Source organism: Lepisosteus platostomus, chromosome 5, assembly GCF_059453375.1.
Source record: "Lepisosteus platostomus isolate fLepPlt1 chromosome 5, fLepPlt1.hap1, whole genome shotgun sequence".
Lineage (NCBI taxonomy): Eukaryota > Metazoa > Chordata > Actinopteri > Semionotiformes > Lepisosteidae > Lepisosteus > Lepisosteus platostomus.
Window position 1 is genome coordinate 34,775,998 of NC_142615.1, and position 26,217 is coordinate 34,802,214.

General features: G+C 39.6%; 1 protein-coding gene and 1 non-coding gene across 2 annotated transcripts; one reads left to right on the top strand and one right to left on the bottom strand.

The window, feature by feature from the left end:
- Positions 1-360: 360 nt before the first annotated feature.
- Positions 361-433, bottom strand: trnav-cac (transfer RNA valine (anticodon CAC)). Its single transcript has one exon. It is a non-coding gene; the product is annotated as a tRNA-Val (tRNA).
- Positions 434-13,927: 13,494 nt separating this feature from the next.
- On the top strand, positions 13,928-15,008 carry LOC148665813 (uncharacterized). The gene is made up of 3 exons (XM_088631683.1): positions 13,928-13,996; positions 14,104-14,178; positions 14,283-15,008. Exons 1-3 carry the CDS (start codon positions 13,928-13,930, stop codon positions 15,006-15,008), a joined length of 870 nt encoding a protein of 289 aa, XP_088487809.1.
- Positions 15,009-26,217: the final 11,209 nt, after the last annotated feature.

The window sequence follows — 26,217 nt, forward strand, 5'->3', positions numbered from 1 at the left end:
TCGTTTGTGTTTTCCGTTCAGACGCGAAATGCTGAAATGATCTCTCGGCTCCTCGGTTGTCATTTCTGCTCCGTAAAGGAATCACAGCACGCGTCGGCTTCCAGCACGGTGGGTCGGGACACGATACCGGGGTTCGGAGAGAGCGATGTCTTCCTCGTTAGTATAGGACCTGTCACCTGTCCCCACCTGTCACGCGGGAGACTGGGGTACATCAGGACGCGCATTGAAGTGAAAGCAGGATGCGCTGTGACATGCACTGTGCAGATCCCGCAACACTAAGAGGTGGGTCCAGTGGGTCTGTTCGATCACAGCGCTAGGCGAATCCCCAATCCCCTTTTGTGCCTGGCGACAAAAGATGTCTGTTTCCGCCCGGTTTCGAACCGGGGACCTTTCGCGTGTGAGGCGAACGTGATAACCACTACACTACGGAAACGGTGGTAAGACGTGCCCAGCGGCCCAGCGCTGAGCTTCGCCAATGCGATTCAGCTGCTTCCAGTGCCTTTATTGGAGTGCGCTGATGGACCGTGCTCTCTCTCCAGAGACCAGCACGCCTGTCATGGACGGAGCAGGAAAGGCGGCGCCACATTCTACAGCCCTCTCCACGCAATCGACGAAATCGGGCTACTGAAGTGGAGAAAATCGCCTCTCCAGAAAGTGCAAATATCATCTTGGAGACCATAAATCCTATTGCCGAAGGTCAGCCCTGTCTACCAGAGTAACCCTCCCACAGCGATAATCAGCTCGTCTCACACGCGAGAAGTTTCGGTTGGAAACAAGCGCCCCCTCTTCTCGCACGTTTTGCACGTTCGAGTAGTTTTAATGCGGCTCTTTCGTACACGGTGCTGATCTTTTGGAAAGCAGGAGGCAAAACCGAGTCGAACCGCCTGGGTGAAAACCAGGAACCCTAACCGCTAGACTATATGGCAGCGAACAACCATGCTGTTCCCGGCATCATGCAAGCAAACTACATAAATATGAGAAAACACGCAAGAGAGTTGTCACTCAGAGTGTCGAAGGGTCGATGTATACTGGGGCTCAGTTGAAATGCAACGTCAGGACTTTTCCGAATTATGTCACACGAAGAGAGCACAGCCCTTTCCGCCCTGCCGCGTGTGTCTCGGTAACTCGCTGTGATCGTATAGTGGTCAGTACTTTGCGTTGTGGCCGCAACAACCCCGGTGCGAATCTGGGTCACGGCAGAATAGGGGCGTCTGCTTTTACTACTCGCACGAATGAAGGCAAAAAAAAGCCAATCGATGTGAACGAACGGCGCTTTACAGAGGAGTACTGCCTGACTGGATCGTTGATGAACGACAGAGGCCACTCCGACCTCTTCTCGGTTTTCTTCAATGACTTACTAAGGATCTTCTTCACATTCGCCCATGCAGGGGAAGCCAGTTACACCAAAGCAAACGCAGGAAAGTGCATTTCAAGCAGAGACCAGGAGGGACTTGTTTACACCGAGAGTGGGCGGAGAATGGAACAAAGGGTTTGTGTGTCAATTGTTTCGAATTAATTTCGAACGCAAAGAAAAGTAGTTTTCTTCCAAGAAATCACACATTTGTCGCATCCTCCATACTATACTTCTCTCTTGTAGTAGTAAAGCATTTTGATTTAAACTGAACAATATATTAAATGTTTCATCTATACACTTACGATTAACATAGGCAGTCTTGAACGGATTGCGGAAATCAAATATACAGATGGATTCAGAGTGTGCTTTCCAACTTTTGTGTAACATTTTCCTTTGATAGGGCGGAGTTGTTTTTAAAATCTGGATTAAATAAAAAGGAGTGACGTCAGTGTAAAACAGCTTTCCTTCATGGGGAACAACAGTTGTGTTCCATATTTCTAATTATTTTGGTTTCAAGATAGCAATTTAGTATGAAACAAAGAAGCCAGCTGGATAAATCTGTTACACGTCATTTACAATGGTCTTTCAACTAATAGCCCGTGCAGGGATCAAACCCCAACTGTTGTTGCGAGTTGCATAAGGCTCTGCAACATGCAGATGAGAAACTAACCTCCGCTTCTTCATTATATACACAGTGAGCTATATTTGCGAGCCTACTGCCCCCTCCGGGCTCTGTATTTGATTGCGGTACAAGACCGGCCGTGGAGGTAAAGTGAGACGGGTGTGTACATTAAAAGGCTCATAGCGTCCCTGGGAAGGCTCAAACCACCACCCTTTTTGTTAACAACCGAGCCACAAAGACTCATGTACAGCTTAACACTCCTCGGTCTCAGTGAAAGTGAAAATTTCTGGAGAATCATTTGTCAATTTCCCTACGGGATTAATAAAGTATTATCTATCTCTCTTAAAGGAAAATCGCCAACAGTGGCCGATATCTATTGGAGTTTTTTTCATTCTATACTGCAATTTCTGAAGGGTACAGGCTTGGGGAATTGGACCTTATGGTGAAGGCTGCGGGCTCAGCAGCAGCAGAACCTGATCAGTATCGGTTGACTCCGATATACTTTGACAACTTAACTTCTGGATTTAGAGACATTTACCTTAGTGTCGGTATACTAAGATGTTTTGGTAACGAGGAAGGACGGACAAAGCAAATTGGCAGAATGTGTGCTATTTTGTTGACTACAAGTCCTCACATGCCAGAGGGCCAATATTAAAAAAAAACGTAACAGTATAATCTCTTGTACTTCACAATTTAATAGTGTCTGTTACATTGTGTCTCACACCTCAGTCTCAGAATTGTGAGACGAGTTTGTAATCAGGAGGGAGGGCAATAGCAATTCAGCAGAAATTGCATTCACCTTTTCCCAATGCATTCTCACATGCCATTTTCTCACATGCCATGCTCAGAGGGTCATATTTTTAAAATGGTACCGTAAAATGTCCTGAAGTTCAGGATTTTGACAGTCTGTTATATTGTGTCTCACACCTTGATGTCAGAAATATGAGATGATTTTAAAATCAGGAGGGAGGGCCCTAGAAATATAGCAAACATTGCATTTACCATTTGACAATGTATTCTCTCTTGCCATGTTCAGAGGGTCGTATTTAAAAAAACGGTACAGTACAATGTCCTGAAGTTCAGGATTTTGATAGTCTTTTCCATTGTCTATCACACATCTGTGTCAGAATTTTTAGACATTTTTATAACCAGGAGGTAGGTTCGATCACCCTCTGCTCATCCTCAGTTAACCATTTAGTCTCATATGCCATGTTCTAAATGTCCCATTTAAAACGGCTATATTAAAATTTCTTGTAAAATGCAAGAGTTTGAGACTTTTTATGATCAGAAGGCAAGGTCGTGGAAAATATGCAGGAAGTGCCAGTGAATTTACGTTTTGCCTTTGTCTTATTTACTCGTGGTATAACATGCCAGTTTGTTTTATTGTGAGTTGTGTTTCTGAAATGTGTTTCATACAAAAATGCAATTTGGACAGTCTCTACTTACATATTCCCCTTTACTGAGGAAATGTACAATAATACATCCGGATAAGTATTTTTAAAAATGACTGTAGAGAGCCATCTACAGGCGAAAGACGACATAACATCACAGCAGTAGCATTTAAGATGGAACGAAAAACACAAAGCAGCAGCTGGCGAATAAGAAGCCAACTTCAGCCTCGTTAATGCAATAGCATTAGGTGAGGTGGAAAAATATTTCTTGCTCTGAATCTTAACATTTTTATAGGAGGTGTTCTAGGACCTCTTGCCTCAGAAAAAAAACTGCCAGTACATCACTTATTTCTACTCCATCAATAGCAGCAGTGTTATCAGTACTGAGCCCTAAATGTAGGTCCTATCATCATATAAAAAGTCGAAAGTATCGACTGCATTCAACTGATAAAATGTATCTTCTATGAAAGTTATATCTTTATCCAAAATACATCGGAAACAAATTTGCACGTTTTTTGGGGGGGATCCTGAAGACTGAGACTCAAAACTTTTTTTTCCTTCTTTCCAGGAGGAAGGATTATTCAGATGCAAACATTGTCCCAAAATCGATGTACTCTCCATTGATATTCAAATCCTCAAATTCTTCATCTGAATGTCGATATTGAAATATGATATCGTACAAATTGTGGTTTTCTTTTTAAAGCAAATGTTATGCTTTAAATTAAATAAATTGTATTTATTATGAATGTGCCGGAATTTTTTCAATACTTTGGAGGGTTCTGCCATTTTAGATGTTATGCTGTTCCTGTCTGATTTATCAAATGTGTCATTTAAATCTCCCGTCATTTCTATATCAGCCTGAAGGCCTTGAAGTAAAGATTGCAATTCATCCAAAAATGCAATTCATCCAAAAAAAGTTTCCCACTGGTGATACATACAAGGAAATGAATGTACATTTTCCCCCCAAATCAACAAATTTAAAATCAAATACCTCCCTCATCTGCAGGTGGAGAGAATAATGTCAGAATAAATACAGGTTTAAAAGTCAGGAGCATTGATCGTCCTATTTTAAAATGACACTAAAATGCTCACAATATATTAAAAAGCTCTGTAAAATAAAAAAAATAAAATAAAACAAGGTAAAAAGAAATAATACACAGTTATAAAGCTCAGGAATTATCAATGTGAAGTTACAATGGGTTGATATGATTTAAAAAATAAAATGTTTGAAAAAATCCACTTACAATATGCTAAAAATGGCAAGAATACTTAAAACAGGTGTGTAAAATTTTAAAAAATAAATAAAACAAGTTAAAAATAAATACTAAATGGGTTTAAAATTCAGGAATGTGATTGGTCAGATGCTTACAATGAGTGTTGCTGGTGTTTCGTGTGATTTACCGAAGTGAAAAAAATATTCAATTTAAAAACGGCAAGAGCTCGTATGAAAAAAAAGTTCTTAAGTATCTTTGTTGTAACAGCTGCGCCAGAACTAGTGTATTCATATACATCAGAAAAGTAGCTGAACTTGACTGATTTATATTCAGTTATATGCATTGGGGACGAAAAGGAGACTTACATGGATTTTATTAGGTTTGAGGAATCAGAAAATTAATTTTTACATGTTTATGCCTACGAGCAGAAATATCTTCCTGCTTTCAGCACTTTTATTGTTTTTGCTTGTAACCTCGAACAGAGAAACCCAGTACTGACTCATAGAAACGCCCCGGAGTTTCTGTGTTTCTGGGATTTAAGAGGGATGTACTGTATGAAGACAGTAAAGGGAGTTTTTTTTTCCCGCTGTAGAGTATGAAGGCGGTTTGATGAGTCTGGAGGGAGGAGACACGCATTCCGCACGGGGAGCGCAGAACAACGAGTTTCACCTGCAGCTCGCCGAGTCCTGTCCTATATAACTGCTGAGCCTGGGACACACTGAGTCTCTAACCAGTGTTCGAGATGTAAAGGGTTGAACCCAGAAGTCGAGAGTGGAGTTTTTGTATAAGTGTAAGATTAAGGGAATAGGGTTTTGGTGGGTTTGGTGCACAGATGAGGTTTCGGTTTAGGTTTAGTTTGCTTTTGACACATTTGTAACGGCCATGGCGGCCTGTAGAGTCGGCATGTGCTGTTACTTTTGCGCATGTTTGGTGTATAAGGGTGGTGAGGTTTCGGCTCACTCGGGTGATATTTCATGGTTGGACTTTTCAAGGAAGGTGTTACAGAAAGTCAAATGATGTCAAATGCTTAATCACTTTGCTGAAGGGAATTGGTTTTGACATTAGTTTCAATTGGTGAAGTTACTGGAAGAATTTTGGATGAAAATAGAGGAGGAAAAAAAGATGTGGGCCTGATTAGAATGTTTGAATGGCAGAAGCTGATGGATCTTTCTAATGTGGTGTGAGCCTGGTCAGTACCTGGATGGGAGACCTCCTGGGAAAAACCAAGGTTGCTGCTGGAAGAGGTGTTAGTGGGGCCAGCAGGGGGTGCTCACCCTGTGGTCTGTGTGGGTCCTAATGCCCCAGTATAGTGACGGGGAAACTATACTGTAAACAGGCGCCGTCCTTCGGATGAGACTTAAAACCGAGGTCCTGACTCGCTGTGGTCATTAAAAATCCCAGGGCGTTTCTCGAAAAGAGTAGGGGTGTAACCCCGGCGTCCTGGCCAAATTTCCCATTAGCCCTTACCAATCACGGCCTCCTAATAATCCCCCTCTATGAATTGGCTACATTACTCTGCTCTCCTCCCCACTGAAAGCTGATGTGTGGTGAGCGTTCTGGCGCAGTATGGCTGCCATCACATCATCCAGGTGGATGCTGCACACTGGTGGTGGTGGAGGGGAGTCCCCATTACCTGTAAAGCGCTTTGAGTGGAGTGTCCAGAAAAGTGCTATATAAGTGTAAGCAATTATTATTAATTAATAGGACTGTGATTGTTCGCATGTTTAATGAGACGGTGATGAAGGAAGATGTTGTGACACGGTTGCCCAAGTATTGTCTAGTGAAAGGTGAGCTTCAGAAAGTCTTGGATGATAATGGCATCTGGAACTGTGCATGGAGAGTACCTGTTTCATTGCATGAAGACAAAAAATGGTTATGGTGGATTTAAACACATTCCTTCTTTGATTGGATTAGGTGAAAATAGAGGCCTTGTGTTCTACCAAGGGCAGCCAAAACCATGCAGGAGATGTGGGGAGCTGGGTTACTTTGTGGATGCCTGTACAAAGGTGGTGTGTGGTATATGCAAGGAAATTGGACATGCATATACTGAATGTACAAGCGTGAGGAAATGTTATCTCTGTGAGTGTGAAGGTCATGTGTTTAAAGACTGTCCAAATTCCTTTGCAAATAAAACAAAACTGGGAAGACCAATGCAAAAACGGGAAGAGTTTGAAGAGGCATTTAGGGCTGGAGCAGTGGTTATGGATCAGGAACTGGATGTGGTTGATGTTGAAGAAAGTGGTGAAAAAGAGAGCGAGGGTTCAGAATGGAGTGAAGGGGATGAGGGGGAGGTAAAAGAGAATGATGATGTTGCAAAAAGTGAGGTGGAATCTGAATTGATTGGTAGCATCTTTTCCAATAGCCTGCCACCTGTGGAGACTGAAAGTGCTCAAATGAAATGTACAGAACAGAGGGTGCAGTCTAAAAGAGACATTGGATTTAGAAAATGATTTAACTCCGAGTAGAAGAGTGAGGGAAGATCATTTTCCGAGTCCTCAGGTAGGTTCTCCCATGGGTTTAGATGTCTCCAATATATGTGATCTTACTGACCAAGCTTTAGAACCAGAGACTCAAGGAGGGCAGGTGGAGATATATCCTATGGAGACAATTAAAGCAAAAGGGGGGGGGGGGGGGGGCTGTATAGTAGGTGTCACCTACTGAATGATTGTAGCCAGAGCTTTTAGTCTCCCCTGGTCCTACTTTAAGTATGGCTCTTAATATTGTGTCAATAAATGTGAGAAGCATTCGCTCTAAGTTAAGGGTAAGGAATATACTATCATTTGTGAGGAAAGTAAATGCTGATATTGTGTTGTTACAGGAGTGTGGGTTACCCTTTAAAACTGCTATAAGGATATGGAAGAACTGGGGACATTGGGCCCATCAATCTGGTGTGGGTCCAAAGAAAATAAATCTGATGGTATAGCTGTTCTAATTAAAAATAAGATGGTAGAGGTACGTCAGCACCTTGTAGTGAAACCAGGGAAAGCACTGGTGGTGTATCTGGGTTTCATGAATGTCTAATTTAAACTCTTAAATATATATTGTCTGAGTTGCTCACATGACAGATATGTCCTAATTCAGGAACTGAGTATATTTATTGGGATGGGAACCAGTGGTTTTAGCTGGGGATTTTAATTCTCTTTTAGAAAGAGAAGGCAGAATGAGGGGCGAGAGGCGGGTCCAATTTGATAAATCATCAATATTATTGCAAACATTATGTAAAGATTTTAAACTGAAAGATGGCTTCAAACTTCTTAGTCAGGGGAGGGCAGGTTTCACATGGGACTAGTCTAATGGGACCCAAGCCTCACGCATTTTGTTTTGATACGTGATTTTACTTGCACGACCGCAGGCCTAACCCCTGTTTTTTTCTCTGACCATTGTTTACTGTCATGTACACTTGCTATTCCAAAGGCTGTTACTGTGGGGAAGGGTGTGTGGAAGCTGAATATTTCACTTCTGGAGGATTTAGAAAGAGAAGGCAGTGAGAACCAGGTTCAGGGAAAGATAAGGAATGGCAGTCTTTGTATGACCTGTTTGGCACAAGAGCACAGTGGTGGGAGGAGGTGAAGGAGCGTACAAAAGCATTCTTCATAGAGATGGGGAGGAGAAAACAGGCTAGGATACGAAGGGTTGAAAACGGATTACAAAAGAGATTGCAGAGGTATGTTAAGTTATTAGAAGAGGGGTGGGACTTCAGTGAGGAAATCAAAGAATTAAAGAATGAGCTTTTAAATCTCTCTAGAGAAAAGATTAAAAAAAAATGTTTCAAAGCAAAGTGAAAGAGCTTGAAGAAGGTGGAAAAATGTACAAGATTCTTTTTCAAGAAAAGGGTTGCGGGGAGGGGACTAATGTCAGCATTGAAGGGACGAGAGGGGTTTTTGAAAACTTGTATGGAAGACATGTTGACTATAGCTGAGGATTTCTATGGGGAGTTGTTTGGAAAGAAACAAGTGTCTAAGGATTTGTTAGAAAAATTTGTGCAAGTCATTCCAAAGAGTGTAAAAGACGATACTGCGTTATCAAAAGGCCTTTCTGTAGAAGAGTTAATGGAAAGTTTGAAGACCTTCAAAACGGGTAAAACTCCAGGGTTGGATGGTTTACCCATTGAGTTTTACAGGGCCTTTTGGGATATTTTAGCATTGGATCTTTTAACCATTTTTAAAGAATTTGAGTTTTTAGAAGAACTGCTGGACAGCTTTAAGACGGGAGTTGTGATCTTACTATTCAAAAAGAATGATCGCATAGACCTGGCAAATTGGCGACCGATAACTTTATTGAATTGTGATCTTAAACTGCTTTCCAAGTGTTTAACGCTTCAATTAAAATCTGTCCTGAGTGAGGTCGTTCATCCAGATCAAGCTTGTGGTGTGGCAGGGAGGAGGATCATGGACAGCCTAATACTGATTAGAGATACCATAGGTTATGCGAGAGAGAGGAATATTGGATTAGCGGTCTTAAACTTGGATTTTGAGAAAGCTTACGATCGTATCTCTCATGAGTATATGTTTAGAGTACTACAAAAGATGGGGCTTTCAACCAGGTTCCTCACTTGGGTAAGGTTATTATATAAGGGTATAGGAAGTAGAATAATGATTAATGGAAGCATGTCAAATGTGGTTAATGTGAATTGCGGTGTTTGCCAAGGCTGTCCGTTATCCCCACTCCTTTTTGTTTGCTGCATAGAACCACTGGCACAAGCCTTAAGAATGGAGAATGGGATTGAAGGCATTAAAATCCCTGGGAGTGGGGCCCAAGAGGTGAGAACTGTACTATACATGGACGATGTAAATGTTTTTTGTACAGATTATAAGGGAGTCAGAAATAGCTTGGAGGTGACAACCCAGTTTTGCGGCGCATCAGGGGCCAAGCTGAATAAAAATAAATGTGTGCTGATGCAATATGGAAACTGGAGTGAAGAGGAAAATGTGGGGTCAAAATGGGAGAGAGTAAAGAGGGTGGTTGTAGAAAAAAAGGTGTAAATGGGTGGAAAAGGCATGCCTGAACTGTTCACTTTCCTAATGTACAAATAAGTATCATTACATTTGTCTTTAGCGGTAGGGAACAGGGGGGAAGTATCCTTTACGTCTCGCTTTTTGTGTGGTTTTTATTTAAGGACATTTAAAGTTTTAGAGGTCCCTTTAACAGCACCTGTTGCTTTTAACCTCCCATATTCATATTTTATCATAAAGAAATTTTTAAGGGAATGGAATTTGGAAAATGAGGCCCTGGATGTGTTGACAAGTGCAAGAAGGTTGGAACTTGTTGTGCAGGGTAGAGGTGCAGTATGTCATATTCGTGGCCTTGTGGCTGGGGATCCCAGCCATGTTTGGAAAAGGGTTGGCCACACGGTTTTGTTGAACAGACACAGAGACATGTGCTGGTTGATTGCACATGAAGTTTTACCAACAAAGGCTGTGATGTATTCGAGAGGCATGGGGAAGACATCAAGGTGTCCAGTGGAAGGATGCGGACAAGAAGAATCCATCCGGCACGTCCTGTGGGACTGTGGCATCGCAAAAGAGGTGTGGACATTGGCTAACAGCTGGATAAGGTGCTTTCTGGCTTGCGGTATAAGTGACCCCCAGGTAGTGCTCTATGGATATGGACTTGAGAAGCTATCGAAATCGGAAGAAAGAAAAGCCTGGCAGGTCATCTGTTGCCTAAGTGAAGCTTTATGGAAGACTAGAACTACATTGGTATATAGAATGGAAAAAACTCTGCCTCTGTCAGTGATACAGAAGGCTGTCTTATTTGAGAGACTACATTTTGATCCACTGGAGAAGATTTGGGGAGAAAGAGACTGAGAGGGTCTGGAAGTTTACATTATGGCCCAAGCTTGTTGCAATCAAATGGTGATGGATCACAAGTCATGTTTCAGCAGGTCATGTTGGAAACTTTTTTTGTGATGCCTCTTGCCTTGCACAAAAATTGTCTAGTGTTTTTATTCTTTGCTTTTGTATCTTATTTAATTTTATGTGGAACTTAATAGTGTAAGTTGTTATCGCTTGTGTATCAATAAAAACTTTAACATTTAAATTTTGTGTTTTTTATGCAGAAGCTGGGATTCTTTCGCTTTTATAATAATAATAATAATTATTATTAGTGGATTATTGGAGTTAGTGGTTACTATGCTAAACTGGCGCGAATGGCGCTTCTATTTCTTCTGTCTGTTCAAACACTGCTGGGCAAAGCTTAAATTAAAACCCTTTTTCTGAAACTTTGAGTGTGAGGGGTAACAGGTGGAGTTTAAAGCCAAATAAAGGGCTGTATTGGATGAAAGTAGTAGATTGGGTCTGATCGAGCTCGTTACTCGTCACTCACGCAAACTCCATATGTGTGGTAACGAGAAGAGTACAGATGCTGCCATTCAAAATGGGTGGGGTATTCCGCGGCATACCCCGGTGGGCGTGTCGCGGTGTCACGCAGTATCACGCGGTTAATCGCGTCATTCGACGTCACGCCGGAAACTATCCGGCGTCACCTTGTAAAACCGCCGGGGGGAGCTTAACCTCTCATGTACAGCATTTGAGCTTTTAATTTTGAACTGTGTATTGCAGCATGTTAATCATCAGTCATTAAAATGTTGGTATATTTTATGAAAGCAAGATTGCTCAGTTGGACAAAAGTACACAACCTACCTTTATCAGAAATATTTATGCATCAAAGCCTTTACCGAAAATATTACTAATAGTATTAATAATGAATGACTTTGGACAAGCTGTATACTCAAAGTATAATTTCCTTAGCACATTTGTACAAGCACTTGGAATCTGTCCAAGCCATACTTTGTCAGGCATTTTGTTTTACTTCAACGGGCATAAAAACTCCCTTGCTTTTAACAGGGCGTTTCATAATTTCTAACTACGAAAATGATTTAAAATGCAACACTTATCATTCAACTAGAGCTCAAAATATCACAAGGATCCTCAAGAGCACAGCAAAGACTGTATTAAAAGATACTTGTATGTATCAACGCTTTCTTTTCCGTATACCAGATTTTATGGAACCACTCCAGAAGGGTGTCAGCCAGTCAGATTCCAGGAATCGGTACTTTAAAGGAAAAATACACACTGGTATTCCATTTCTCCCTAACGATTTTAAGCATCGAAGTATTTAACTAGCATGTGAAATAGCGTGTGGAAAAAGTGGTAGTTTTAAGCTTTTCTAGTAATATAATATGGAATCGCGTATCTAAAAAATTGAATAACGATATGATTATATTCGTGTACTGCGACAGGGCTGTGTAGGGCTGTTTCGCCTTTCGCTTCATGTGACTTCCCTTGTAGCCTACTGGTCTACGTGCCCGATTACCATCTCACGGGTTGTGTGTTCAAATTCAGCTGGTGCTGGACTTTTCTTTTAACAAACATTTCTTTGAAAAAATAGAATAGCGATAGTATGGACAATCAATTGACTTTCTTATTTCAAAATATCACAACATTTTGAAATAAGATGTTTGGGCTTTGGCTTGTCCACATATCTCCCCTTTTTGCAAAATGCCATTGTTGAAAACTGTTCCAGAGCCACTGTTGTTTCATCGGTGAAAAGTACATCCTGAAATGCCTCCCCCTGTTCAATCCATTGGAGCGCTTGCTTGAGTCTTTTACTCTTTGTTTTTTAGCCTTATCATGGGGCATGTGTTGGTTTTTCTGTATCTCCATCCAAGCCTCCTGCGTACTCTTCTTATCGATGTCGGGCTAATGTTCGCACCGAGGTCAGCCCATAGCCGTCTTTGGACTTGCATCGCCGGTAGCTCATCATTTTCATCAGTCAGTTTGTCGATAGCTCGCACAATAAGACAATAAGACTTGGAAAAAATTTTAAATTTCTTGGCGCAGTTCATTAACCCTTGTATGTGCTGTCCGCGCCCAAAATGCAATTTAAAAAAAGTCAAAAACCGCGCTCAAAATGCAATTTAGAGCTTTCTGGCAAGAGGAGACAACCAAATCAATGTAACATGCCACAGTTTGTGCATGAACAGGGTTATACTGCCTATTCCCTTCGATACCCGATTAAAAAAAAATAAAAAATGTTTTGAATCCCCGGCGGAACCGGGCATCCATATGAATCAAGTAACAGGTTTATTCCATGCTGAAAAAAAGAAGAAAGAAACACATTCCATAAGAATTGACTGAGCTCCGCTCTGTACCACGCAATGATCCCCCCGGAGTCTCTGCCCCGGGTTATTTGGGTTTTTAGACAGAGGGTAAAAAACTCTCTCTCTGGCTTGACCTCCCCCTCCATGGGTATTGTCTGTTTTTCTTGTTAACAAGGCTCGCCAGCTAATGAGAATCGAAACCTGTCTTTCTAGCTTTTAAAGTCGTGCGATGTGTAAACCACAATTCAAATAGAGAAAAAAGACCTGACTGACAAGATTTAAGATGTGGCTGTCAATGTTGTATTAAAAAAAAACACATTGCCCGACGTTTGTTGCATTGCTTGAAAAATAACTTTATTTCGAGAGACTGGATAAGTAATTCAAGTGTTTTTGTGCAAACGTTTTATGATATGTCGCTGTTGTGAATGTCTGTGGACATGTGCTGGCTGGACAGGAGGCTCTACTGTACACAGAGAGGGGTGGGAGGAGGGGACAAGCCGATACATACTCTTAGAGTTTGATTAATAGGGAATATAATACAAAAATATAGTAATAAAAATAAGATACACTCTACAGACATTCACAACGGTGACTGTCAGAAGATAGGACACAGTGGCTCAGGCACCCGCTGAATGGAAAAGGGGCACTTTAATGTTCTGTATGGCTTACTAAAGCCAATACTAATATTCAATACTTTAATATTCTTTTCTGTATGTTTAACAATAGTGGGTACTGGCCTAATTCGTCCCTGCTCCCGTTGTTAGGTGTTAATGTGTTGTTAAGTGTGAATTTGTACCTGTTTCCCTGAGGTCTGGCTTTTTTTCTGGAAAACCATAACTCTGGTCTTGTCCAGATTGACTGTCGACGCCCAGGTCTGACAGTGCTGCTCCAGCAGTGCCAGGTTCTGGCGCAGCCTCTGTTCTGTGGGCGACAGCGGGACCAGGTCGTCTGCAAAGAGCAGGAACTCGATTTCCATAATTAATGCAGATCAGTAAATCAAGGGACAAAGCAACTATTGCTCCCAGGTCCTCAATGGGCTTTGATGTGCTAATGCGTTGGTTTAACAGTCCGGGTGTGGCAAGCCTCTAATGTCTCCCGACTTTGGCAAAAGGCACCCGCCTTTCATTGGAAGACAATGAACATTCTAGCTGTACATGTGAATATAGCATAAATACACCAAGGGATTGGGTGAGTTCCCATCACAAAAAAAACTGCAAACCTGCACTACAGCGACCACAGTACAGTATGGAGACCAAGACCTTTTACGGGAAGAGACGGGGTGCTTCTGCCACCCCAGCTTCCAAAGAGCGAAGGGTAAGCAAATACAGCAGACTTCATCTGAAATACGCGATTACAGCGCATATTACAAGGTATTATTGCCGTTTTGAATTTTAAATTCAATTATAATTATTTCTTCGTAGCCTGTTCTTCAAGAAAACACAGCACGGGTGAAACGATCTTCGAAATCTACCACCAGGACAGTAAAAAAGAAAGCGGTAAGACGGAAAGAAAGAAAAGTTTATTTTGACGTCTGTTCCGCGACTGATGAATACTACTGTGTGACTTTATTTCTTACATGAATTATGTTATTTTGCCACAGGCCGTGGGTCTCTGCTCTTGGCCACTGGCCAGGGTGCCAACCTGTAGAAGCAGCACCTGTGTGGAGACTTTTCGGCAGCAGTGGGAGCAGTACGATGCATTACTGGGGAGGATTGGGAGGCTAGAGACACTCCTGAAAATGCAGAGGAAGGAGACAGTATGTTCCAGCAGTCAAACAGTTGAGCAGCTGTCTCCCGAAAAGTGCCTCTCCCCGCCACGCAGGTTGCAATGCCTCGCGGAAGCTCTGCCCCCCGCAGAGCACACACCGCCTCAGGACACTCCATCCCGGCCTCTCCGCTCACCACCGCTCAGGAAATTGTTGATGCTGTCCCCGCCGTCTATCTCCCCCCAGGAAGCACAGCGGAATTCACAGATGCCAGTGGGACGAATAATTCTCCCAGATGTCCAACTGCTACCCATCACTCAGGAGATGGAGGGGGGGTTGTACTTGCAGTGCATCGGCATAGACGGGAAAGCAAGAGCCGACCGCTACGCCGCCCTCGTGTTTCGAAATCTTGTGACTTTTGAAATTTACTGGGGGTGGACCACGTCTGTAAATTTCGATGGGTCCAGAGGCAAAAGTGCCTTGCCTTGCAATCTCCGGGAAACCATTAGTAGCATGGTGAATCAGAGATTCTCAACCCTTACTGCGTGCGACTGGAGAAGAATTCGTGATCAGATCAACGAAATGGTTCGTAGAAGGAGGCGCTCTTTTCCTCTAGTCTAACAGTCTGTTCACAAACAAAACATTCCTGTTAGACAAGAGGAATTGGAAAAAAAACAATTTTGTCAATGGAAACCGGTGTGTGTGTCTCTCTCTGCTGGATGTCCCTCTCACTCTCTGCTGAATGAATAAAAGCATTTTATTAAAAACGCGTTTGCGTTTGTCTGGTATTTACTTTGGTCCCTTTTAACTGTTTTTCGATCTACTGTATTGCTTTGAGATGCCACTTTTTAAGGCGATATGTAAAATAAAGTTTTTTATTATTGTTATAGAGAAACATGATCAGATTTTCACTGGTTCAGAAAAAAAGATCTAAAGTGCTACACATAACTTTCTTAATTCGATGTATTTAAAACAGTGGACTACTGTAGGTGTCACATAACATTCAGAAATACAATCACGTATTTGACAAATAAAAACGATTACAATCTAATCCTTCCACGTTTGGTCCCAAAATCCCAAGAAATATAAATCTAAACGGGTAGAAAGCTATGCTGAAAGTTTATTAAGATACTTAGAAGACAAAGATACTGTATAAATTTATGTTGCATTAGCCTGATTATGATTAAAAAACACATATAATTAAACACGCGTTTGTGATTTAAATCAGAATACGATTTAAATCAATATAAATGTTTCTATTGTAACGCATACCGTCCAGCCTCCATTTCTCTATAAAAATTTACTCTATTGCACACACTCAATAGAAGCAGGAAGCAGAAGCAGGGACCGTTGTCAGAAGGGAAGAAGGTGACTATTCATTGTTATCAAAAATGAGTTAGAATCGATCATGTTGTGATATTTTGAAATATAAAAGTCAATTGATTGTCCATAATATCGCTATTCTATTTTTTCGAAGAAATGTTTGTTAAAAGAAAAGTCTAGCACCAGCTGGATTTGAACACACAACCCATGAGTTGGTAGTCGGGCATATAGACCAGTAGGCTACAATGGAAGTCGCATTAAGAGGGAGGCAAAACAGCCCTACACAGCCCTGTCGCAGTACACAAATATAATCATATCGTTATTAAATTCTTTAGATACAAGATTCCATATTGTATTAGCAGAAAAGCTTAAAACTACCACTTTTTCACACACTATTTCACATGCTAGTTAAATACTTCGATGCTTAAAATCGTTAGGGAGAAATGGAATACCGGTGTGTATTTTTCCTTTAAAGTACCGATTCCTGGAATCTGACTGGCTGACACCCTTCTGGAGTGGTTCCATAAAATCTGGTATACGGAAAAGAAAGCGTTGATACATACAAGTATCTTTTAATACAGTCTTTGCTGTGCTCTTGAGGATCCTTGTGATATTTTGAGCTCTAGTTGAATGATAAGTGTCGCATTTTAAATCATTTTCGTAGTTAGAAATTATGAAATGCCCTGTTAAAAGCAAGGACGTTTTTATGCCCGTTGAAGTAAAACAAAATGCCTGACAAAGTATGGCTTGGACAGATTCCAAGTGCTTGTACAAATGTGCTAAAGAAATTATACTTTGAGTATACAGCTTGTCCAAAGTTATCCATTATTAATACTATTAGTAATATCTTCGGTAAAGGCTTTGATGCATAAATATTTCTGATAAAGGTAGGTTGTGTACTTTTGTCCAACTGAGCAATGCTGTACATGAGAGGTTAAGCTCCCCCTGGCGGTTTTACAAGGTGACGCCGGATAGTTTCCGGCATGACGTCAAATGACGCGATTAACCGCGTGATACTGCGTGACACCTGCGTTACCTATTCTACCTGCTCCATCCTATGTTCTTCTTTGCCTTATTTTTTTGCTCCTCTCTCCCTCACACCTGAGGAGGCTGCACATCCTAAACGTGCTTCTTCTCCTTACCTTTCACCATAGAATTAAGATTTACGTGTTGTAGCTATTCATAAGTCTTTTTTTAAAACTTTTGTTCCACTTGCATAAATGTCACCGAAAACAAATGTTTAAACCATTTTTTCACATATAAAAACAGTTTAAAGTGGACTTTACCTGTGTTTGCCTGTTTTATAGGTTAACTTTCACACATAGAAAACATACAACTAAACAGCATTTTACTTCAGTGGTTTTAAATATACTGCACACAAATCAAGGGGACAGAAAATGAAATTTAAGAATTTGTATTCACTCTCCTATTCAGTGTTACTTAACACTAATAGTGTTAATTAATTGACACCACAGTTTTGTTAAAAAACTCTGGATAGTGTGAGCACTTTACACTGCACTTACTGCACACATGCTGAAGTGTACAAATAACTCAGATAATTCTGAAAATAACACTGTCAGAGTTTAGGCTCAAAGTATTTAGGAAGTGCTAATTTAACTCTGGTGAATGTGGAGCCATATAAACACTGAAAAACTGTTAAAGTTTTGAGTTGATTTAACACTAGCTGATTTGCTGCGTATAAATAGATATACAACTGAGTTTCAAATTAGTTTACTGCAAATGGGTGAAATCCACATTTTTGTTGTAAAAGTACTTAGTATTGAGGAGTGAGTTTATGGTTACATTTTTTTAGACAAAGAAAGTAAACAATTTTCAATGTCCATAAGTAACTGCTTGCAACATTAATTGAAAAAAAAAACATATCTTTGTAATGCAAAAAAATACAAAAAAATGTCAATTTATATTAAATAATTTACTGTTGTGAAAACAAATGTAATGGTTGGATTTAGAGAATATTGGAGATCAATTGCATGAGCAATATTTTGTGTAACTTAAAAATCATGATGATGCACATTTAAGGTGAGGGGATTGTATATCTAAAATACAATACAGTTGCAGGCACCTGTGAGTTCTGCTGAGATTAAAGACCTCAGACTCATTTATGTCACGATATAGCCATGCCACAATAGATTAGAGAAAAGACAGTAATTTGATTTTTTAAAATGCATTCATCATTGTACAATTCTAGCTTTCTGTGTATTGTCTTATCCTATGTTTATCTCTTATGTGAACAAGCTGGTGTCTTTTTAAGAGACTTGACATATTAAAACTCTTTCCACACTGACTGTAGCTGACTGTAGACTGGGTTTCTCACCTGTGGAAATTATGGTGAGTTTTTAAGTTGTTTAACTGACTCAAATGTTTCCCACATAGACTTAGGCTGAAAGGTTTCTCTCCTGTATGAATTAGTTGGTCGGCTTCTAAATTGCCTGCCAGACTAAATTTTTTCCCACAGTGGCTACAGGTAAATGGTTTCTCTCCTATGTGAACAACCTGGTGGGTTTTTATCTTCCTTGCCAAACTTAACCTCTTAACACACTGACTACATTTAATTTGTTTCTCTCTTGTGTGAATAAATTAAAAAAAATATTGATTTTAAATAGGCTACCTGACTAACTCTCTTCTCACACAGGCTGCAGCTGAAAGGCTTCTCTCCTGTGTGAATAAGCAGGTGAGTTTTTAAATGGTTTCAGCAACTAAAACTCCTCTCACACTGACTGCAACTGAATGCTCTCTCCCCTTTATGAGTGTGCCAGTGACTTTTTAATTTATTTGGCTCTGGGTGCTGTAACGTAGTACTGATCTCTTCAACAGGTGCATCAGTCTGCTGCTCTGCAGGGTCAATCAACTGGGGCTCCATGTGCTGATCTGTAAGATTGAAAACATCCAGTTCTTCTTTGTGCTCTAGTACAGAGACACAGCCCATTTCGTTACAACCTTGTGTTATATTGTTAGTGTCCAAATTAACATTCTCTGTGAAATCATTATAAACTAACAACCCAGGTGTCTCACTCTCAGGCTCTGTCTTCATCATGGGCACAAAGTCCAGATCCTCCACACTCTGTCTGCTCTCTGTGTGCCGCTCACTGAATTTCTCTTTCCCTTCTGCAGCAGTGAGCTCTGTCTCCTGCATCAGACTGGAGCCCCACTCTTCCTCACTGTGCTGCTGTTCAAGAGGAGCCCTTTCCCCAGCACTGGCCTTTGAGCCTGAAATCACAAGACAAGAGGACAAGGCCTTTCAGTCAGGTTCAAAAGCACATTACCCCCACCACAAATAAAAAGTACCTGCATATTATAATACAAGATGATACAATTTGACAAATGTTAACATCTGATCTTTTATGTACAGTAGATGTCATATGTTAAGATGAAGGTAAGAATAATTGAATAAATGAACACAAAAACGTTTTAACTGTTGGATCAATGTTAATACATTGCTTTCATATTTTTGAATCCCATGCTAAAATAAAAATAAATATAAAACCATAGTGAATCCCCCACACAAATTATATTTCTAATCTTCAACTGGATAATACAGTTATTTTAACAATCTACACATCAACAAAGTCAAATTACTGCATGTGTACAATATTGTACACAATTTTAATCAAATGCAGAGAACGACCTTGAACTTGGGGTTTGAGTAGAGTTTAAAACCTTGCAAGAGAAATACAAGTACTGGGCTCATAAAAACTGAATATCCACCAATATGGAGCAATACTTATCAACAGAGAATAGGAAGAACATCAATAATTGTGTTAATAATTACATTTATGCTATGATAATGCTATTATAAATAATATAATTATCTGCTGGGTTAGCTTACAAAAAGGCACAAGTACAAATTTAATGTATGGAATGCATACATTAGTAATTATTTTATTTATAAAGTGACTAAATACTGTAAACTAGATTATTGTAATAAGTTTACAGCGGGTCTCTCTGTTCACCTTCTAAATAAACCAAATGGTTAAAACTCCACTGTGTGACTCCTAACACATTTAAGGCTCTGGGATCACATTGCCCCAACTGTGGCATCTCTGCACTGGCTCTCCATTATTCAGCACATTGACTTAAAATTTTTAACTTTTACCCTCTGCAGCCTTATACTCTGAGCCCTGCAATGCTTTACATTTTAATTACTAACTGTGAAATGAGCAGGGCCTAACTCTCCGCTAAGGCACATCTTTTAAAAGTTCCTTTAGTATTTTCAGGACGTGATTTTAGCCACCTTGTTCCACAGCTCTGAAGCTCACTCCCTGTCAATCTGAGAACTATAAACTATTTTTGAGGTCTTACTTCTAAAGTGAAGACCAGGGGTCCTAGTCTTATTTTTCATGTTACTTTTTTACTGTTTTATCTATCTCAGCTTTGCAGGGGATTTGGAGCTCATCCCTGTCCAACACCCTGAATGAGGCACCAGTCTACCACAAGGCACACACAGACATGGAGCTCTGTACACACTCACACCTAGGTCAAACTTTGACCCACCAGCATGTCTTTGGACTGTGGTAGGAATCCGAAGCATAGGCACAGAACCCACACAAATACAGGCAGAATTATAGACTCAATGCACACAGCACCCCATTAATTAAACCCAAGGCTAAGCAGTATGAGACACAAATGTTAATTACTTTGAGATTGTACTCCCCTCATATATTTCAACTTAGTTTCAACTAAATTTATAAAGCAACTTTTATACAAATACTATCTGGCTCATTTATATATCTAAGTCAGTTACGTCTACCTGTACTCTGTTGGTATTTGTATTTATACATTTTAGATGGTCTTATATTTTCTGTTCATGTGAGTTGCTTCTTGGTTTACTTTAATCAAGTCTCTAATGTCTAGCCAGTCTGGCTGGCTAAACACATTCACATAGTCTTATTTTGAAACACGCAGTCACACACTGAGCTCTTTCACCTACACACACACGCACACACACACATACACAGGCCGGCACACAAATTAATAAAAACACACATGCACATCTACAGATGCAGCCATTCAAAATGCACGGTACATACACGTGACGCGCGATGACGCAAAATACCACGGTTCGTGATTAGTTGACCGATAGGGGCACTCGTGGTGCGTTGGTCGGTCGTAGAAAGATTTAAATGTCTTTACTGTAACCCGTTTTAGTATTGAATATTTATTTGGAATTTTACCACTGAAGGGAAATCTTAGTAGCTGAGCATAAAAAGAATAGGAGCATAACGTGTGTGAAGGCCATAAATTATATAAATTTTGGAACATAAACATACAGTATTACAGTATATGGTACTTTAAAGAAAAAATACACACCAGTATTGCATTTCTCCCTAAACATTTTAAGCATTGAAGTCTTTAACTGTCTTTCACTTTAAATGTGAAATAGCGTGTATAAAATGTGGTAGTTTTAAGCTTTTCTGCTAATATAATATGGAATCGCTTATCTAAAAAAATAATAACGATATAACTATATGCATGTACTGCAACACAGTAATACATGCAGTACAATGTCTGTTGATTCTATATGTGTAGGACTGTTTCACGCTGGCTTATGTGACCTTCCTGCTAGTCTGCTGGTCTATATGCTGGCTTAGTAACCCACAGGGTGTGTGTTCAAATCCAGCTGTGTCTTTTTTAACAAACATTTCTTTGAAAAAATAGAATAACAATATTATGGACAATTAATTGACAATAAATATACAAAAGCACATATTAAATTTGGGAAAAAGTTTTAATATGTAAATAATTCCCTGGTTCTGCACCCCTGGTTTCTCTCTCTCTCGCTCGTTCGCTCGCTTGGCTTTCAAAATTAAATTATGCATGCAAACCTGTGAACTGGCCTGTGATACTGTCCATGTAATACTCTGCATTGTGGAATAATGGTTTATTTTAAAGGATAGAGAAAGCACAGTAAATAGGCAGTTAGATTGATCAGATTAGTATGAAAAGCCATTTAGCAAAAAGGGAATGAGAAGAGTGACAAACTAGTATACTTTAGATCTTTTTTGAACCAGGAAAAATCTGATCATGTTTCTCTATAACAATAATAAAAAACTTTATTTTATATATCACCTTTAAAATTGGCATCTCAAAGCAATACAGTAGATGTAAAAACAGTTAAAAGGACCACAGATTACAAAGTAAATACCCAGACAAACACAAATGCGTTTTTAATAAAATGCTTTTATTCATTCAGCAGAGAGAGAGAGACACATCCAGCAGAGAGAGAGACACACACACACCGGTTTTTGACAATAAATATAGAAAAGCACATATTAAATTTGTCACAGTGCAGTAGGAAGTGCACCTCTGTCTCTATTTCTCCCCACTGGCAGTGGGAGCACGGTCTCTCTCTCAATTCAATTCAATTTATTAGCAGGGCTCGTCGTGTGTCTCTCTCTGGTCGGGGCGCGGGAGAGTTCGCTGGCAGGTGGTGACGGAAAGAAAGAAAATAAAGGCAGCTTTTAACTCCACAAGTCACACACCAATACTCCATTTCTCCCTAAACATTTTAAGCACCAAAGTCTTTCATGTGTTTTTCATCACTCTCTGCGGGAGTGCTGGCTGTGACGAATTAAACCGGTTTCACAGGTATTTTCAAGTGGTCAAGTCTTCAGCGGGAGGGGGGAACAAGCTGCCCACCTGTGTGGAATGCTACAGAACCCTAAACAGACAATACACACTAGCCGAATATTTGACCAAGATATCCAGACACAGCTGTATGAGCTCCACCAGTAAAACTCAAAGTATTACGCTGGTCCACACTATTTGCAACCGTCATTTTAAATTAAAAGACTTTCTTTTTTCATCAACAAAAAGTAACACCCACCACAACATTTCGTTGATCTAACTAACAAGGATGGGACATTAGCTAGCCAATATGATAAAGGAATAACCTTTTAGGGAGTTAGAAAGAAAAAATCCCTTGCTTTTAACAAAGCATTTCATAATTTCTAACAACGAAAATTATTTAAACTGCGACAATTTTATAATTCAACAAGAGCTCAAAATATCACAAGGATCCTCAAGAGGTCAACAAAGACAACAGAAAAAGATATGTGTATAAGATACTGTCCATGGGAATCCAAGCTTTTTTATCTACCCTAAGTACTCTTTAAAATTTCTTCATTACACAGTGAAGTCAAATTCCGGGATGCACCTATATTAGTATGCTGGGCAAACGTTCCGAGGTAAAATTCTTCCAGCACGGGGGTACCTATAAAGTGGAGACGACGGCACCGAATTTTTTTGGCATGCATAAAAAACAGCAATTCTGTCAGTAAGCCCTAAATGAATTGAAAGCAAACATGGTTTACAAAAAAGACATTTTTCCCAGAAAGCCTTTGTCACTAATGAAACCACTGAATAAAGACATAAATATAGAAAACTTATGATTTTTAAAATACGTGACTTTGCTAAAATGTATTTAAAAGTAAAAATAAAAACGATGACAAACGCCAGCGGAGAGAGAGCGATAAAATTGAAGGTGCGGAAAAAGAAGTAAAAGAGGGGGAGCTTAATTGACTAGAACAGGGGAGGGATGTTGGTTTTGCATAAGGGGCTATGGAAATGAGGTCTATTTGGGAATGTGGAGTTACATGTTCTGGCTGTTTGTGAATTATCGTTGTTGAGTATGGAGCGTTGAAGTATTGATTTTGTGTTATGCTTTATGTTGAAAATTGAGATGGATTTTGTTTATGATAAAGAGGATAAACTGGGATGGGAGGAGGGTTTGGTTTTGCATAAGGGGTGGGATTATGATAATTGGAAGAATTTGAGAGAGTTTGCAGGCTGTTTTTGGTTTGTATTTTAAATAATTCGTACAAGATATTGAGATTTGCTGATAATTGGAGGAAGGTTTTGCTTTAATGGTTTGATATATTTGATTTTGTATTGTGGTTGTTATATATGTTTTTGGTTGGTATTATATTTATATGGTTGTTTTTGTTGGTTGTTCATTATTATGGTTATTTTGTCATTTTTAATTATTGGATGTAATCCAATCTCGCGCCAGCAGAGAGAGATACACACACACACATTCGGGAATGTGAGTCTGATTAAGAATGAATAAAAGCATTTTTACACCACCTGCTAGCCGGCTCTCCCCAGGCCCGACCAGAAAGAGACACACGACCAGCCCCCCGAGAGAGAGAGAGGGTGAGAGTGTACCTTCTTTTTAGTTTTGTAGCCAAAGGTCCTTGCAGATCAGATCAGATCAGATTCCCTTCCCCCCACAGAAAGACAGACACATGTTTTCACAGTTTAGAAGTTACTATTCAGATGCAAGCGAGCAGCCCCTAGATAAAACATCAACTTTATTTAAACTCCAACGAAAGTATTAATGATTTTCAATTACCGTGCGCTTATAGAACATGCCACCAGCCATCTGCATTGAACGATTAAAAATAAAAATGATTATGATTGGCACTCCTGTAGCTTTTTCACGAAACCTCCTTTTTCACGAAACCTCCAACAGAGCTGTTCAACCGTTTTTTATCGTGCACCTCTTATGTCAGGCGTAAGCGATAAATATACAGTATTTAGCTGAAAAGCTGTACAACGCAAGACATTTCGTTACTCTAGGAGGTTTTGTGAAAAAGCACATTGTGCTGCTGTAATAGTTTAAAATAATTAAAAGTCTAAACAGTATCAGCTTATTTATGGTTTGTAATTTTAAAAAAGTCCAAAACCGCACTCAAAATGCAATTTAGCGCTTTCTGGCAAAAGACACCCAAATTAATAATGTAACATGCTACTGTTTGTGCATGAACATAGTTACTGTATACTGTTATTTCTTTTGATACGCGATTCCATGTTTTTTTTTTTAATCCCTGGCAGGACCGGAAGTCCAAAAAGAATCAAATAATAGGTTTCATTGTGCTTTGACAGATCGTCTTTAAATCAATTGTTGATTTAAAGTTTGACAGTGAATGTTTATATTATAACGCATACTGTATAGCCTCTATTTCTCTATAAAAATCTAAAAGATCGTTTGCGCAGCCTAAGAGGGGGGCAAATCAACAACAATAGATTAGCATACTGTAGAGGAAAACAGTATAGGCATCATTGATTGAGGGCTTTCAAACCAAATTTCCCAATTTTAATATGTGCTTTTCTATATTTATTGTCAATTAATTGTCCATAATATTACTTTTCTATTTTTTCAAAGAAATGTTTGTTAAAAGAAAAGTCAAAGCACTGGCTAAATTTGAACAGCTAACCTGGGGGGTTACTAATCCAGCACCTAAACCACCATACTACCAGAACAGTCACATATACACATATACAGGTGAAACAGTGTATACTTTCTTGTGTTGCAGTACATGAATATAATTAAATCGTAATTATTTTTTTTAGATACAGGATTCAACATTTTATTCCCTATTAATCAAATTCTAAAAGTATACTTGTTGACTCCGGTATCGAGCGTATTCGCAGAAAAGCTTAAAACTACCACTTTTTATACACACGTTATTTCACATGTTAGTTAAAGACTTCGATGCTTAAAATGTTTAGGGAGAAATGGAATACTGGTGTGTATTTTTAAGTAAGTACCGAGACCAGCCATATACAGTTTACATACTGTAATACTGTATGTTTATGTTACAAAATTAATATCGTTTATGGTCTTCACACGATTTACAGTATGCTCCTATTATTTTTATGCTCAGCTACTAAGATTTCCCTTCAGTGGTAAAATTCCATATAAATATTCAATACTTAAACGGGCACAGTAAAGACATTAAATATACATATACATACTGCATACGGTAATATGTTTATGTTCCTAAATCAATCTCTTTTATGAGCATGTGAAAGGCATGGTGAATCGATTCTCAAAAATTACTGTACTTTGCATGATTGGAAACAAATGCGTGATTGCGAAATGCTGTGGTGTTACTTTTACAAAGACGGTCAATGAAAAAAAGAATGTGGACCAGGGCAATACTTTGAGTTTACACTTACAGCTTGTCCAAGGTCATTCCTTATTAATACTATTAGTAATATCTTCAGTAAAGACTTTGATGGCGACAGCTCAAACATGATAGGTTGAGCTTTATTAGCTCCACCTTGCGGAAATTCCGGATACTATTATTTTGCTTGCGGTATCATGCGGTATCATGCGGTACTATGCGAGAATATACGGCAAAATAATGCGGTATCGCCTGCTTGTTTTGAATGGCTGCATCTGTAGTATCTTAGCATCTTGCACTTTTCTAATTATCTCCTTTCCATCCAGTTCTCCAGCTCTTTCCATAAGCCTTTCTATTTGTATCATTGTGTTCCTAATAAAATCCCCTATTTTTATAAAACGAAGCAGTCTTGATTTGAATTCACGCAAATCAACCTCACCACTTGAATTCGGGCTGTTAAGCATTGTGTTAATTATCACATTAGCCTGATTGTGTTTTCAGAGAACAGTGTCACTCAAGGGTTGGTGTGGTGATTACCACCAGATCACAGGACCTGTTTCATACCTGGCGTATCAGTG

What these genes read in the sequence shown, in the direction of transcription:
- LOC148665813 (XM_088631683.1), top strand. Translation starts at nt 13,928, where the DNA reads ATGGAGACCAAGACCTTTTACGGGAAGAGACGGGGTGCTTCTGCCACC. An exon ending in CAGCTTCCAAAGAGCGAAGG is followed by an intron (nt 13,997 to 14,103) that starts GTAAGCAAATAC and finishes ATTTCTTCGTAG; the next exon opens with CCTGTTCTTCAAGAAAACAC. An exon ending in GGACAGTAAAAAAGAAAGCG is followed by an intron (nt 14,179 to 14,282) that starts GTAAGACGGAAA and finishes ATTTTGCCACAG; the next exon opens with GCCGTGGGTCTCTGCTCTTG.